General features: G+C 34.9%; 1 protein-coding gene across 1 annotated transcript in view; it reads right to left on the reverse strand.

The window, feature by feature from the left end:
* Window positions 1-17,248, reverse strand: part of CORIN (corin, serine peptidase) — a 182,369-nt gene that overhangs the window by 117,584 nt on the left and 47,537 nt on the right. The window contains 1 exon segment of the mRNA XM_074274153.1: window positions 8,894-9,097. Within this exon segment, the coding sequence (XP_074130254.1) occupies window positions 8,894-9,097 (204 nt within the window).

A 17,248-nucleotide genomic window follows, 5' to 3' on the forward strand; every position in this document is an offset into this window, starting at 1 on the left:
AATTGGATTTAAGATAAAAGAATCATTTCCCTAGATAATACTCCATGAAATCTCTTATAATTAAGATGACAAATTAAAAGGCTGACATAAATTTGGATTTACAGATTTAGAAACTAATGAAACAAGTAAGGACTTAGTCCTTGTAGAAAAGAGGAGAAAAAAGAGAAAGAAAATAATTTGGTAAAAGATCTCCAAATCTATTAAAATTGAATCTTATGATTCCTATTGGAATAAATCACCTAGATGCAATACTTGTTTTTATCTCCGTTTTTTGCCTATTCTGTTCTTTCCTTCATATCTTCCCTAAAACTGTGACCCACAGTTATCTGAAATCCAAAAAATATATATTTAATATAATATTATTAATCATATGAAATGATTAAAGCAAATTAGTTTTGAAGAATTCCACATCTAAGTAATGCATCAAGATTCAATTTAAGGTTCAAGAAATGTGCACATAAAAAGCCCTATTTCTAAGAAACAAGGACATTCCCACTGATTTCTCCTCCTCACCATTTTATATTTAGACCCAAGTGTATTGTGCGACCCACTCAGACTTTATTATTCTTGTATTTTTATTTTCATCATTATTTTATATTTATTGAGGACCCACAATTACCAAAGAGCAATTGTCCCAAGTCTTTCATGGTTTGCTACTCCCTTCCTTTAATCCAGTCCCAGCAATGTAGGGAAGCCACAACAGTGCTTTCAGAAAACAATTTATATTGCAGGAGTCATCACTGACTGGACAATGGGAGGTCTCCCTTTTTGTCCTAAGGATCTTTAACAAAAATACATGTCACAATGTGGATTAGTTGCAAGGGGTCAAGATAGAAAAGTCAGAAGTATATCTAATACAGGAGTGACGGCATGGGAAAGAACTGAGGAAGGGATGGATTTGGGAAGTGATAATGCAGATGAAGAACAAGATTTGAGGTTACAAGAGAAAGGTAAAATGGACCAACTGGGACCAGATGAGGGAATTTCAAAGCTTATAAACTTGAAAGCAATACATGTGTGGATGACAGCAAAGTGAAGAGCACGGTCTAGCTGTGGTGGACTGGAAAATCAAGTCCTAGAAATGAAGAAGTGGAGAAATTTGGAGCTTCAGATGATTAAGGGAACCTAAGTATGTATGTCAAAGTGCCCTAGGATGAAGGCAAGAGAGTGATATGTTGGGTAAGAAAAACTTACTTCACTGAATTCACTGAGGAAAGAAGGAAAACATCTTGGAGTTTAGTAGCCAACAACTATCAATCAGAATTTTGATTAGATGCTAAATGAGGATTTAGAGAACCTCAAAGGAGAAATTACTGAGTGGTGATGGTAGGGGAGGTAAAGGGAGAGCTTAGAAGGGGCAATGGGGAGCAAGAGTCTTCCAATAACCTCTCCTAAGCTAGTGGCTAGGCGTAATGAGGGAAAACTGAAATGAAATTTATAAAAGTAATAATAATATGCCATACTTCAGAGTCAATGGGATGGAGAGAGTATGACCAGGTAGGAGTTTTTTTTTTTTTTTTTATAATCATCAAACTTCTGCCTATAGCTTTTTAAAAGACCTGAATACTTCTTTTAATATTAAAACTACCTGAATAAAACATAACTTTACAAAAAACATCCTCATCCAAAAAAAAAAAAAAAAAGAGTTGTAGGTGCTATTTCAAGGAATAAGGAAAGGGAAAGGGAGAAGAAAGGAAGGCCCATATTCCTCTTTGGGTCATTACATTTTGAGAACACTAAACTCTAGAAAGTAGAGAATGCAATTTCTAGAAATTGGAAGGGGTTTCCATATCTGAGGCTTGCAGATGGAAAAGGGAGGTCCTGTCTGGTTTCAAGTGTGTCTGTATGATAACATGCTTGCTTTGATTTTCATGGTTTGACCCAGATTTTATAAATCAAACAAAATTAAAGGATATCCAATTTCTTAAGTTCAAAAAGTCAAGTAGTTTAACTTAATAAAACTCAAAACATTTATAGAATACATTTTTTAAACATCTAAAACTACAATTTAAGATTAATACATCAAACATGCTCCTTTTGTGGAAATATCACACTATATAATTCCAATTAGGAGGAAAAACATGTTTTCTGAAGAAACATCAAATGTAATTGCACAGAACAACCTTAGATATTTTTCAAAGACAAACCCACAAGAAGAAATTTAGGCAACCTCAACAGAAAAGATTTTTAAAAAGACATACTAATAAGAAACAAAGTGATTATTTTTTTTCCATAATGGAATTATACATTCTATGCTCCTTATCTTTCTAGACTTCACCACTATGAGTCATTTGCTTTTTACACTGAACTTCCTTCCATGGGGAGTTTCTCAAGCTATAAGATATCTCTACCTCTTTGATCCTTTCCTCAGATTTTTCAATTTGGTCTTTTCCTTTTCAAAGCTGTATAAGGTCCCTAGGTCAGCCATGTTTGCTCTTTTTCCCTAATTTTCCAGACTTCTACTTTCTTCCTTATGCTCTTAGGTACTCTCCATCCTCTTCTACCTGTAAGCTCCCTATTATGTGGTTTCTTACCCCAGTAGAAAATAACCTCTTTGAAGATGGAGATCATCTATCTTTTTCCTTTTATTTGTATTAGCACAATGCTAGGCACATGGTAAATCCTTAGCAAATGTGTATTGTTTGCCTTCCTTTCTTCTCAGAAGCCATAACGGGGAATACACCAGTAAAGGATTAGGAATACATTCATGGGTTGTAGAGAATGCCAAACTTCCCAAGTTTCTCCTTTGCCCTTGAGATCACTTTTAGTTGGCCCTTCCTTTATTTTGCCCATCAGAGAGGGAAACACGTCAGACACAAAATGTCTCCCTCTCTAACTTCCTCAAGTAGAATAGAAATAGAGGCTCTAAATCTTGAGATAAATTTGAAAAAATCCAATTAACCAGAATATTTTGGAATGAAGAATGAAGAACTAAAATCAGGGTGTTGCTAAAGTAATTATCTGAAAACTAAAAATGTGAATTTATGCTCAAAGACTGAGGAATAATTTTTTTGAAGAAAACAGATTTATTATCTATATTATTATCCTATATTTAGGAGTTACATTGGCCCTATGTGGTACAAAGAAATGGTCTCAATAAGGAAGAAAGCTAACATAAGCAGCAGGTCTAGCTCTTCCTGAGAATTTCTTTAACGGCTTTTTACTTTAGAGCTATTGAGATAAAGGCATCTTTTTGAGAGATCATATAGAAAATCATGAAGGATAGAGCACCAGTCCTGAAATCAGGAGGACCTGAGTTCAAATCTGATCTCAAACACTTAACATTTCCTAGCTGTGTGACCCTGGGCAAGTCACTTAATCTCAATTGCCTCAGGGGGGAAAAAAAGAGAAAAAGAAAATCATGAAGGTAAAATGTACTTCTAAGAAAGTCATTTAAGCTTCAAATTTAAATATATTTTCAATAAATATTTTTTAATCATGACTACTACTGATTACCATAAGAATTACTATTACTATGATGAATTGAATGTATGACAAAAATAAAATAGAGAGTATAACATGGGGCCAGGAATACTTGGGGACTGGAACCCCTGACACATACTATGTGATCCTGGAAGAGTCCCTTAACCACTCAACGTGTCAGGCAATTGTAAAATGTGAATATATGGTCTTAATTAACACAAGGAATTTCCTTGCTGGACCTACTTAAATAATAGCTTTTGTCATCCCTCTCCTAAAAAATCTTTTATGATCTCAGTGTTGGAGGATTTGGAGGACTTCTCCCTTCAGTCCTCAAGGAGGAGGTAAGATGAGTTAAAAAAGACTTCAGGAAGAGATTAAAGCTGAACGCTCAAGTTGCCGTCTCTCAATAACTGTCTTCCATTTCTTTGTACCATAAAACTTTGATGGTCACAGGATAGACCCTCTCTGCAATGCAAACAGAGAGACTGAAGGAAATGTCCCTCAAGTGGGATGAGAGTAAACTAATCAAGGCACACTGAAGACACTTGACTTAGTGATTTGAGTGCAGTGTCACCTGGTGGACACATCAGAACTTACACTTACACTGATTTGTTTATTGACAGCCTGTTTTTCTGTAAATGAACAGAAAACAGATCATGAATTAGTGTATATTGTTTAAATTCCCAAAAGACTTCAAGCATCATCTAAGCCCCACAATCAAGTAACCAATAAGCCCTCAAGTGCCTACTCTGCGGTAGCCACTGTGCTAAGTTTTTAATAAATCCTGTTTAACATACTATTTTCACTTTTTTGTGTTCTTTTTTTGCATGGCTTTTCCTTTATTCTGATTCTCCTTTTACAACATGAATAATGTATAAATGTTTAACATGATTGTGCATGAATCATCTAAAAAAAAACCTGTTTAAAATGAGATCCTAGCTCCTTTTGCCTATCAATTATTTTCATTTTATCCTGTATTGTTTGCACTGTCTCCCTACTGAATGGTGAGCTCATTGAGGGCAGGAACTGGGTTTTTTTCCCCTTTGTTTCCCCAGGGCTTAGTACAGCACTAGGTACATTATAGGCACTTAATAAATGTTTAATGATTGACAGAGTAAAAGAAAAAATAACCAAGAATACATTTAAGATGTATATAATTGTCAAGGACAGAGGGAAAGGCATGTTAGCTAATAAATATTTATTAATGCGCCAAGTTGGGTATACGAATATGAAAAAGATGGTCCATGATCCAATGGCAGCAAATATAATATTATATCATAATATGATTAAAATATAATATTATATTACAATATGATTATAATATAATATTATATTATATTCTAATATACAAAATAAAACTTAAAAGTGTAAGGGAAATAGGGATGAAAGCATGATAGGGAAGTCCAAAGCAGTGTAACCAGGTAGGAAATGTAGACCCAAGCAGCCTCCTTAAATGGAGGTTCTGGGAGGTGTCCCACCCTCCGATCAGAGGAGCTCCAGGGACAGAAAGTACTGTAGAAGTTTAATTCTGGTACTGATACAATCTTGCAAGATGCAAAAGTTGTTGGGGCATTATGGGCAATTCCAAAAGAGATGCAGTCCGGTGGGAAATGGGGGGGGGAAGGTTGATTTGGGAGCCTTCTTTAATTGGAGATTAATAGAAGCTCCGTGCTCTATTTTCCCATCAGAGGGGCCCCAAAGGCAAAGGTCTGTACAGTACTTTATATTCCCTGATTCCAATGAGAAAAGTAAAGGTCAAAATGGAAATTATTTATAAGATGTCCTTATATACATCCAGAAACCCACAACTATCAATCAAGAAATATCTGGGAATGATACATTACATAGCTTAACTTAATTACAAACATGTGCTTTAATACCTTAACAATTCAAACAAAATGTACCAATATCAAGCTAATGAAACCAAGTTTCTTGGTTGAAGAGAAAAGTACTGTAAAATTAAGGCAAGGTGAATAGCTTGCATTCAGATGTGAGTTGAAACATATTTTCCAGGTCTGGAAAATTCAAGAGCAGTCTCATTCCAGACAGCAGTGAATGAAACAACATATCCCCTGAAAACACATTCCATTTATAACAGATTCCTACTAATGAGCTTTTTAACTTGAATAACATTGTGCAAACAATGAATTGAGTGATTGAAGCACAAAACCAAACCAAACCAAAAATACCAAACCCTACACAAAGCCAAAGGCCCTGGCCTTTTTTCATTTGCATCTGGCATTTCTTGGCTGTCTCCTCAGGATTTATCAAGGTCATTTTTATCAAGACTATCTTCAACATGCAACACTAGAAGTAAAACTGCAGGTTTTTCCTCTCCTTAACTGTCTGCTCTGATCAAGTGAGTCCATTTTCCATTCTCCTTCTAGATCAGAGATAATGAACTTACTATAGAAAATACTAGATTGGATCTTTTAGATATCATTCTATTCCCTGATTTTAATTTACTCTACTAATAGTAATGACATTTTGCACTAAGATTGCCCAAACTGACCCATTTCTGTAGGCTGACACTGCAGGGACCCTTTATGATAGAGAACTATGTCCAGTACTCTGATATTTTAAAATACAGAAGAATCCCATGTGCCAACGTGTTTCTTAATTGCTTAAATAGACATGTCATGTTTGGAAGTCAACTTCTATTCATTGTGGCTCCAGATACATACATTTTCCACCCTCAAGGTGAATAATGTGCCTTAAGACTTGGGAAGGGAGACCTCTCCTCAACCCAGAAGAATCTACCTGTACTGGACAAAAGCAGACCTAAATCGCTACAAATGGAACCACACAGACCTTTCTGTCGGCACAAGAAAGATGATTGATGCTCTAGGGCAGAAAAGTCATGAAAAGGACCGATCTGGTTTCTCCGTACAGGGGTGCTGAGGAAAATGATCCTACTGAAGAGTCTGGCATTGGGGTCCATTTAATTAAGATTTGTAAAGGGAGTAGGATATTAGTGCTTTCTCTATTCTTTACATGCAATCAATATAGCTCTTCTATATCTCATGTCTTCTTAGCTTTATATTTGCAGGAGAGCTGCATATTATCTATGGGAGAATTGGAAAAATATCCAAATGTTTGGGGGTGAAGGACTGAAGAAATCAGATGATATAAATTAAGAGTATTACCAAAAAGCTTTCATGACTAAACCATGGGAACTCAGAGCTTCAGAAATGGGTCATAGGTTTTTTTGGAGGGAAAGCATCACGTCTGGCTTCAAATGTCCTCAAACCCACTGCATATGTACTAAAGCAGAAAGAAGCATACAGAGATAAAAGTAGGGACAAAGAGACAAATTCAGTGAGAAAGGATGAGTACAGGGAAGAGAAAGAAGGGAAGAGGAGAAGAAAAGAGGGTCTTAAGAGAGAGGGGAAGGCAGATGCAAGGAAGGGAGGGAGGAAAAAAAGGGAGGAAGAGAGGAAAATAAAATTACCTGGCAAGTAGTCATTCTGATAAAACCTAAAGGGCACTATTTCTCCTTCTTATTTTTACATTATTTCAGAGATCACTTCAAATACACTAGAAATGACATGTGTTCAATACATACACATAGGTGCCAAAAAAAAGTCTCTTTTGTATTGTAAAAGTTGTAATATCTCTTCCATTAAAAAAAATAAGACTATATGCTTAGTATCATCTTTCATAATACTTTTAATCATGGGGTCTAATACACATAGCCAATATTTTGCCATTGTTCTTCACTATAAAAAAACTGAGAAGAAGGAAGTAAAAACTGAAGGAAGAAGTAAAGATGAGGGTCAGAGGGCTTTGGATGATTTAAAACTGGCTAAGAATGTGCTGAGTTCTTTAATTTACCTCCTCTGGTCCTTTAACTCCTGATGAAAATGTATGTATCAGGTACTTTGTTATCGATGTCATATTGCATAATGCATAAATCTACTCCTTTCCTAACTCCCCTAATCTCCTTCCTTCTTTTTCTGAAATGAAATATGTGTTTAAATATCTATAAAACCTCTAAAGAAAAAATTAATTTTTTTAAAACCCAGATATAGGTTATAACACAGTTCAATAAAAAAATACAAATTCAAGGTTAAACAGAGACTTTTGTCCTGCTTACACATTACAAATAGTTTTAAAGATGTAACTGGATAAAAATCCAGAAGCACAGTGTCATATAAAGGCTATTTCAGAACCCCCAAGGCCCCAATGCTGTCCTTCATCCTTCCAAGGGAGATATATTAAGTGCTATGCATGGGGGTATTTCAGATAAGACCCCTAAAACTGTATTACTGTCTGCTTTAAAAGATGTTAAAGATCCCTGAGAGCATACTTCACAAGAGAGAGATGTTTCCTAATGCCTCTGGCTGAACTTTTCCCTTTCTAGCCTCTAGTGTTTGCTGGGCTGAACTACTGGGTACTGTATTTACATAATGAAATGGTCTTTAATAGCTGGGTACACGCTTTGGGATTAAAGAAATCATCTTGATTAAACTTTATATAAATGAACTATAAAATGAACAAACAAAGTTTATTTAAATATTTAATACCTACTATGTGTAGGTGCTATAGAATATGATATTAAGTATAAGATTTGGTCTTGTTTCAAATAAAAATTATAAAATGAGAGTGTATTGTAGTGGAGAAAGCCCTAGAATTTGACTCAGAGGGCTTGTGACATGGAATAAGTAATCACTTCTCTGGGTCTTAGTTTCCTCATCTATGAATTATTAAGAAATTGGACTAAAAAATCCTTAAAATTCCTTTTAGTTCTAAACCCTATGACTCTGGGAAGGGAAAGATGTATATTCAGAAATGGTTCAAAGCAACAAACTATTGAAATTACTGCATTGTACTACATCTCTAATCCATTTTTTCTTGATGGTTTAAAATGAACAATAGAGATACTAAACAAGATGCTAAAACATGTGGTCTGCCACCAAAATCCTTGGCAATATCTTGGCTTGGTATACACACTGAGTGCATGTTTACTTCTAATATAAATTTGGATGATAAATAGCATCAATGATTCCACTCTCCAGGGCAGTTTTAAGATGAAATGGGGGCATGGAAGAAATAGCACTCTAGGAAGGCCATAACTCTCATTTAAAGTCATTATGCAGATAGATCTGAACCAAGGACTAATACAGGAACTCCTTCCCTTGTCTTAAACCCATAGTCCCTTAAGAATGGGCCTGGCCAAGGTTTAGAGCTGGTCATCTGATTATATAGATATGATTTCACCATGTAAATAAAAGATTAATCATCAAACTAAGTTTATCTTACCTTTTTTCACATCATTTCTGATACAGTTGACCTGGTGGGATTTAATGTTGAAGAGGGAATCTAGTCTGGTACCTTGCTGGATGACCAGATTGACCAAACAGATCCTTTTATTGTACTAGCCAATGGTTGTGATTTATCACTATCAAATTAAAATATTAATGGGTACTACAGCAGTAAAAAGTTTCTGATAACAAAGCTTCTGACTTACTTGTGTTTTGGTTCATTTGGTCTTCTTGGGAAGAAGGATATGTGGTCCAGGAGGTCGGAGTCTGCTGGCTGGGACTGACTGTGGTAGCTATCACAGGGGAACCGCTGTGAAGGTTGGTCGGAAGAATATCTGCTACTTCGATGCCATCATCATTGGCAAGCAAGTCAGTCTCATTTGCACTAAAATAGTTTTTTTCTAATGAACCTGAAGAATAAAGACAGAGGAAAACCACCATTGAAGTCATAAAAGAAGATTCTTATTTTCCTTGCTAAAAACACAGAGCTTTCTACCCCATGATAACTACTATCATAATCCCAGAGATTTGCTGAGCCCAAGCAAAAGCAAACTTGAAAAGGCTGCTGCTATTACTACCACTTATGCCTCCAATTCTGCAAAGTAATCTGTCCATGAGCTCCAAATTTGACCAGAAAAACTAAGTACTTCTCGCTAAAGGCATGGAGAAGAGATCAAAATTGGAATTTTCCATTTATTTTTCTACAGGAAAACACAATATTCTCAGATTTGTCCATTCAATTTCATGGGTTTCACTAAGGAAAAATTACAAACTAAAAAAAAAAAAAAAAAACAAACTCCAATGAACACATTTCCTTACAGTGATAGCCTCCTGATTATACAAAATAGCTGCAAATAATGGAATGCACAAATCACAAATAATCAAAAGGGGAACAGAAAGGTGCACGTTGTCTATAAGCAGATAGATACATTATCAGAGGATGATAATATATATATATATTCAAAAAGCCATTATCAAGGAAAAGAACTTTGCACATAGCGAGAATAAAAGACAAAGCATGAACATCAAGAATAGCACATCAAGTTATTAAAATAACAAGCAGAAAATCTCAAGTGATGTAGACAGTCTTCATGAAGAATTTCTGGAAATATATGGGGAAGAATGGAACAAGAATAGAAGGTCTAGAGGGGTTAAGAGATCTACATGAGGGGCAGAGCTATGCATACCAATGAAATAATGGAGCCACAAAAAAACAGTTCTATCTCCTTTCCACTCTTCTCTCCCATTTCTCTACTGAATTTGATTTTTTTTTCTAATAGTGATGGGGAGGGAGACTTCAGTTATCCAAGCATCTGCTGGAGTTTTCTGCCAAACTCAGAGATAAAAATTTCATTCTTCAAAAGGTAGTGGAAATTCTATTCTGAAAATGAGTAAACTTGTCACTAGGTAAAAATGATAAGATCCTTTGTATGGGGAAGGGGGCAAGGAAAAAGAAGGGAAAGATACCTTTCCATCTTAAAATAAAAGAAAAACTAAGAATAGTCTAAAATACAGCCTAGAGCCTGGAGAACAGATTTCAAAAAGAGCAGAGAGAAAGAGAAGATCTCATAAGCCCAAATTTTACTTCTCTCCATCCCTAGGCAGGAGACTCTAAACTCCTTTAGGATTGTTTGTGTCTTTGAAATCCTAGAAGCTAGCTTAATGCCTGGCACATAATAATAGTGTCTGCCTGATAAATGATCGTTAAGAGGGGAAATCAACCCAGGAGTAATAGGAAGCTCTCAAACAAAATCCTAAAAAAAAAAAAAAAAAAAAAAAAAAAAACACATTCTAGTGGGGAAGAAAACAGTGAGTTGTCTAAAGAGATTAAGGCTGGACCAGATCCAGCTCTAGCAGACTGGCAAGAGCTTAATTGTTAAAATGTTCAGTGTGAGTAAGTAGGGCAACGATATCTGTTCCCTGGCACCAAATTTCAAGAGAGGAAAATTTTCCCCCTACTGAACTCCATTTGTGACCTGAAAGGGGTTACAAATTATTGAACTATTATTGTCAGATGTGAAAACAAAGTCAGAGAGCTGAGGACACCAACTTTCTCTTCTCTAAATAACTTGTTTAATGTTATTCTTCTAGGTTCTAATTTCTTGTCTTTCAGATTACCTCTATTTCTATTTTCTCTACTTCTCTGCTGCAGTAGGCAAAAAACCATTTTATTTGTGCCCTAATCTCCCAACAAAGCTTCTTTGGAGGCAAAAGTCTCAACAAACTTATAGGAGTGATGACTTATTATCAGACTAGAGGCAACTGACATCCTTCAAAATACTAATCCCCAAACTGTAATCCCATTAACCTTGACAGCTAGGCCTTTAAAAGTGAAAAGCACAGAGGTCTTGTCCAGTAGGAAGACCAGCGCCATTATAAAATGTTCTTTGCCTAAATTCCCACCAAGGATTAGGTCAGGAGCTTACTATTGTTTCAAAAGGAATATTCCTTCCAGCCACAGATGGTACCCAAAAAAAGTATTGTCTTTGATATGTCATAAACACCTCAACAAGAGGAAACTTACTCTAGTATCTAGGGAGGAGGGATGATATCAAAAAACACTCAAATACAGGGAAATATGGGCTTCAATTCTTGTAACTACTGTTGGCTCTGTATCACCACTATGCCTCCAGCCACCTTCCCAGTAACTGTCCCCACTCTCTCATGAAAGCCTGACCACTGCCCACAATGCTCAGCCTTCTGTTGCTCTGGACATGAACCGCCAACCTCATATTTCCTGCAGGGTTATGGAAACCAGCTGTTATGTTTTCCCTGACCTGCTCTAAGTAAAAGAAAATAAAAATTAAGACAAAACTAGATTTAAAAAAAAATAATGTGGCATGAATTTATAACTAGTAAATGTCGATGACTTAAAAATTGGATATGAATTAATAAAACACTGATTTAATAATGATTTAATAATTTCATATCTAAATTTAGCTGATGTAACTCAATTGTCATAGCAAAAGGGCCTAAAAACTCTGAATAACCACACACTTGATTGATTCCCTGAGTAGGAAGATATGACAACCAAGACCAGTACCAGTATCGAACTTAAATTCATTTTGAAAACCATAAAAAGGAAGAAATTAAAAATATTATGAGCAAGATCAACTCATAAAATTTCATGAATCAAGGTAGGAAAAACAAACTTGAAAGCTTGATGACATACTTAGCTAAGCTAAATCATCCCAAAGGCATTTACAGAGAAAACTGAAAGCCCAACCAACAGGAGAAAGATGGGTCCTGTTTGGAATATCTTCTAATAAATCTTTTAAATTAAAATCTGAAAGGCAATCTAGTCCATTTTCTCCTTTTGCTTAATTTTAGGCTGACCATGTTAATTATATATCATATTATGCCTGGTTTAAGGAGAATCTTTACAGTTATTTTTTGCTTTATTAAATAAAATGTTTTTTAGATTTTTTTAAATTTCTGAAAGACTGCTTGGACTTTGCTTGCACACTGCCTCTCCATTCTCTCTGGATGGCTAATACCTCGCTAGTCCCCTCCCACAACCCCTGATGCACTGCAGGCTGCTCAAGAGCACCATGAAGACAAAGAACATCACTTCACACAGCTAAGTGAACAGAGTAGGGCTAGATGGGAGTGACTTGGCTTAGCAGGAGACCTCCAAACTGGTAGGTGAGGGGAGAATTCCTGCAAGACACAGTGTAATCGTAGAATTGTTAAAAGCAAGAAAATGGCTGGGAACAAACCATTAACTAATCATGCAACTGAGAGCAAACCTTCTAGAAAATTTTCAGATGACGCAGGGATGGCTAAAGAGGAGAGAGAGCTAACACAATGGGCAGCAGCATCAGGATGCAAAAAGATCTTGAGAAAAAATTGGCCAAGTGTGAGATTTAAGATGACTAAACTCTACTTTTTTTATTACTTTTTAAGTAGAAGAATAACAGATCATGTAAAAATAATCTGTGGAGTAGAAGACTACAAATTAAGAGTCAACAATAAAGGGTGGTAGCCAAGAAAGCTAATGTAATTAATATAATACTGCAGCAAAAGAAGCATAGTCTTCATGAACTTGGAAGTAACAGTCCCCCTGAATTCTTCCCTAGCCAGACCTCGCCTACAGGATTGTGTCTGGTTCCGAGCACCACATTTTAAAAGGCACAATGAAGAACTTGAAGTTATCCAAAAGAAGGCAACCAAGACCACGGAAGACCCTTTGAGTTCGTGCCAGATGAGACTGGTTGAAGAAACAAAGAATGTTTAATCTGATAAGAAAAGGCTTAGAACATGCCTAACAATCTTCATGTACTTCCGAGATGGACAAGTTTAAGAAGAAATGGATCTGTTCTAGTCTCAGAAGGAAGAATTGGGAACGGTAGGAAGAAGTGCTGTAGAGGAAAAGCATCCTAATGAGGACTATGCAAAAACTAGAAAAATCTCACGAGATAGTAGGTCTTAACTCTTTGCAAGTCTTAAACTAAAAATCTAGATGACTACTTTCCAGGTATGTTGTATAAATCATTAGGATTCATGTTAAGGACTGAACTGTTAGATCATTTCAGTCATGTCCAATCATTTGTGACTCCATTTGGGATTTTGTTGGCAAAGATACCATTTTCTTCTCCAGTTCACTTTACAGATGAGGAAACTGAGGCAAAGAGGGCTAAGTGACTTGCCCATGCACAGGCGGCAGATTTGAATTCAGGTGTTCCTGATTCCAGACCTAGTACTCTATCCACTAAACTCCCCAGATTGAACTAACTGGTTTCTGAAATCCCTTCCAATACTGAGATTCTAAGGAAGCAGTGGATCAAAACTAAAAGATATATACAATAATAGCAATCATATAAAAATGAAAATGTATAACTTGCCAAGTATAAATTCCAATTATGTAATGCATATCCAATTATATAAATTCCAATTAGTGTACAAGATAAAATTTTAAAATTAGATCCTCATTCTTGACCTAAGAGATGGTATTGTTTTATTTCATTAAATTTTAGTTTATCAAAAGGTCACTTTATCAAGGCATCAACCAATTAGCAACAAAATAAAAACATTCTGATCATACTTAAATCTCACAATTCTAGTTTCATCTTTAAAAACCAGTACTTCTTAATACTTTGACTAAGTTGATGCATATTTTGCCCAGGAGCTTTAAATATTAAAAAACAAACAACTTTTTGGGAGCTAATATTCTGCAGTTCAAAACGCCACTAAAAATAAATTAATGTGATATTGATCCATCTATCACAGCTCCCCAGGGAAATTTTATTCTAAAAATGTATACATGCAATGCTTCTAATTGAACATCACTTAGCTAAACAATCTCACATCACTTTAAAAATAAAGGAAACTAAAATAAAAAGTTTAATATTGGTCCATGGAAAAAATGCTACTATGTCAGCGTCAAACACTTGCAAAACATTATCTACAAATCAAAAGGGGAAAGCAGCTGTTTTCCAACTGGAGAAAGTCAAGAGATTCCTATGGTATAGGATTCTAAATAAAACTCTGACTAGTCACAATGGAAACATCAGCAAAATTCAGGTAACAAAATCCCCAAATTTCCTTGGTTATAGTCAAGTATGGCACAGACAGTGAAAGCATTACATTAATTTATGTTTTGCTTTCAAATGATCTGAAATTTACCTAGCATTGACCTAAAAACACATAATAATTTTGCATAAGAGCAACTTGAGGTCAATTTAATATTGTTCACACCGTATCTCATTCTTGGAATCCATTCCCTAGAACATATATGTGTGTGTGTGTGTGTGTGTGTGCATCTGTGTGTCTGCATGTGTGTACACACATAATAGACATATACATATATGTACATACACATGCATGCACATATGTATGTGTTGTTTATTTGCCTATTTGTGTCTAATCTCTAATATGGTGGAAGAAAAAAGTTATATAATAATTTTGTTGTATATTTGAAAGAAATAGCTAATTGTACATAGTACTTTTGCAGTTTCAAATGCAATCATCTTTCTTATTGAACTATTATGAAAATGTTTTTTTATTCCATAAATTAAAAATAAAATTTAATGATGACACCAAAAAATTAATCTTCATCTGTTAGAAAGCTTTTTCTCCCTTCAAGGTTCAGCTCAAGGGCTACCCACTCTGTGAAGGGTCTGCAATTCTCCCCTACTCCCTCCTCTCACAAGTCACTAGTGCTCTGTCCTTCCTTGAATTATATTGGATGATCCTTGTCTATGCACTGGTATGTCGCACTCCCCTCTCCCCATCCCACCCCGCAGTGGAATGTAAGTTCCTTGAGGTAAAGGATTGTTTCAATTTTATTTTTGTATTCCCAGTGCTAAGGACAGACGCTTGGGGGAAAATGCTGAAAACATTTGTTGAATTTAATTTCTTCCAGATTTGTGCACTCTTCGTTCTGCTTCCTAATTTTAAATTTTCTAGATAAAATGGTTTATGCAATGATAATGTACATAATGTTGATATATTTATCACACTGTTATTTGTTAATGAAAATCCATTTTTGGTAGAAGTTTAAGACAACACATCTACTCAACAGGCTACACTGGTTGAGACATTCGTATAGGGCTTTTTCTGCTGCAACTAAACCAGAGACTTCACGGAGTATCAATTGACCAACAACAGCAAGACTTTTCTAGAGATCACCAAACCTGGACATTTTTAAAGAGGGGAACAATTATCTAAAAGGGAAAATTCAGAGAAAGGGACAGGAACCACCAGAACCATAGTCGCAGGAGAAAAACAGGGGCAGACTTCAGTAGCGTCAGCTGCAGTTGAATACGACTCAAGATTTCAATGGCCAACTCATACCACCAATGGAGCTAAGGTCCTTTTAGGAGTTAGCAGTTTCTATTTTTGACATTCTAACAGGGTGAGCAGACACAGATAAGTTGGTATCTCTATCTGTGAAAGGAACTCTCAAATCAACAAGACCACAGATCTTTTTGAATGTTTGATTTTCCATCTGAGGAAACAGGATCAGGAAGATTAAGTTAACCTGCTCATAGACAGCAAACAAGTTTAAGATAAAATTCCCCCAAAAGATCTTCTGACTCCACATACCCGAGCTTTGCAAATAGTAGTCACTTTAATAGAAAGAAACATCATTCTTTATTGCCTCATTGAACAACTATTTATTTATACCTATCACGGATGCTTCAATACTGGGCTTAAACGGGTCTTTAAAAAAATTAAAAAAAAAAAAAAAAAAGCTTTTAAAATCTGAATGCAATAGTTTGTTTTTAAGCAACTATTCACAGTTGGTCTTCCATTACAACTTTCATAATAGCACCAAAATTAGAACACAAGAAAAGGATAAACACTCTCTGCACCATGAACTGTACCCATGCTGTGAACTATTAGCACAAAGGAAGAATGATGATTCTTTTAATATCCCCATTTTTAATACCATCTTTTTTAAACAGTGAAAAAACAAGTCAAAAGTATTTAAGGTAATACAGAATTAATCATCATTACTGTAGTATAAGTAGTGAAAAAAATGTTTCTAATTATTTTGGCTGGCAGCCATATTCCTCCTAATTTTTGTTACTATTTCATGGAAAGAAGGGTCCACTGAAAATACTACATTATGTATTTATAAGACACTGGAAACATTATTTATAAAAGAAATGGGTAAGGGAAATTGTTTTTTTTTAAATAAATTCTCAAGTCAAATAGATGAAAAGTCCTCCTTTCTCCTAGCTTTAATTTCCTTTTAAAAAAAATAATTCTTCAACAAAATGTTAAAAAATCAGGTACTGAATAAAATGATTTTCAAAGATGTATAATAAAATATACACATGATTTGGTTATTTTAAAAGTTTGGATGCAACTTCTATGAAATGGCATACACTACTGAAAATTCCTAGGTGATAGAGAAAATAATCAAATTAGATATATGAGTTGTCAATTATTTGTAATCAAGTAACAAAGACAAATACTTTACTTAAAACTATATTTGCTAGAATTTCTTTAGAAGTGCTAACAAGGTTTTTAATTGAGTGGAATATATGGAAATTTAGATTGAGTAACTAGAATATTTTGATGCAAATTTGTCATGTATTCATCCAAAATGTTCCTATGACAAAAGTTTAAAAGCTTTTCCTATTTTAACATTCCCTAATAAGATTTATAGCTCAAATACTTGAATGGGGCAAGAAATAAAAATTGTTTCAAAAAAGGAAATCACAACAAGGTAATCAATTATATTTCCATAGATAAAGTATAATTTAGTATACACATATATACATATACACACACATATATATATATATATATAAAACACATACATGTGTACATATACATATATCTACATAAATTAAGTATAAAATTTGAATAACCTTTAATTGTGAAATGTTTGCATAAAGCCAGAGCCATAAAACGAGCTTGTACTGAAAAATAAACAGAATTTTTTGGAACTATTAAGGAACTATGTAGCCCAGCACTACCTAGATTTAGAAAAACCTAAGTGCAAATTTAACCTCAAATTCTAATTAGTTATGTTGCTATAGTCAAAACTCTGGCTACCTCAATTTTTTTTCAACTGTAAAGTGAGGACTAAAATTGCATCTACCCCC

Source organism: Sminthopsis crassicaudata, chromosome 6 (assembly GCF_048593235.1).
Source record: "Sminthopsis crassicaudata isolate SCR6 chromosome 6, ASM4859323v1, whole genome shotgun sequence".
NCBI classification, from domain to species: domain Eukaryota; kingdom Metazoa; phylum Chordata; class Mammalia; order Dasyuromorphia; family Dasyuridae; genus Sminthopsis; species Sminthopsis crassicaudata.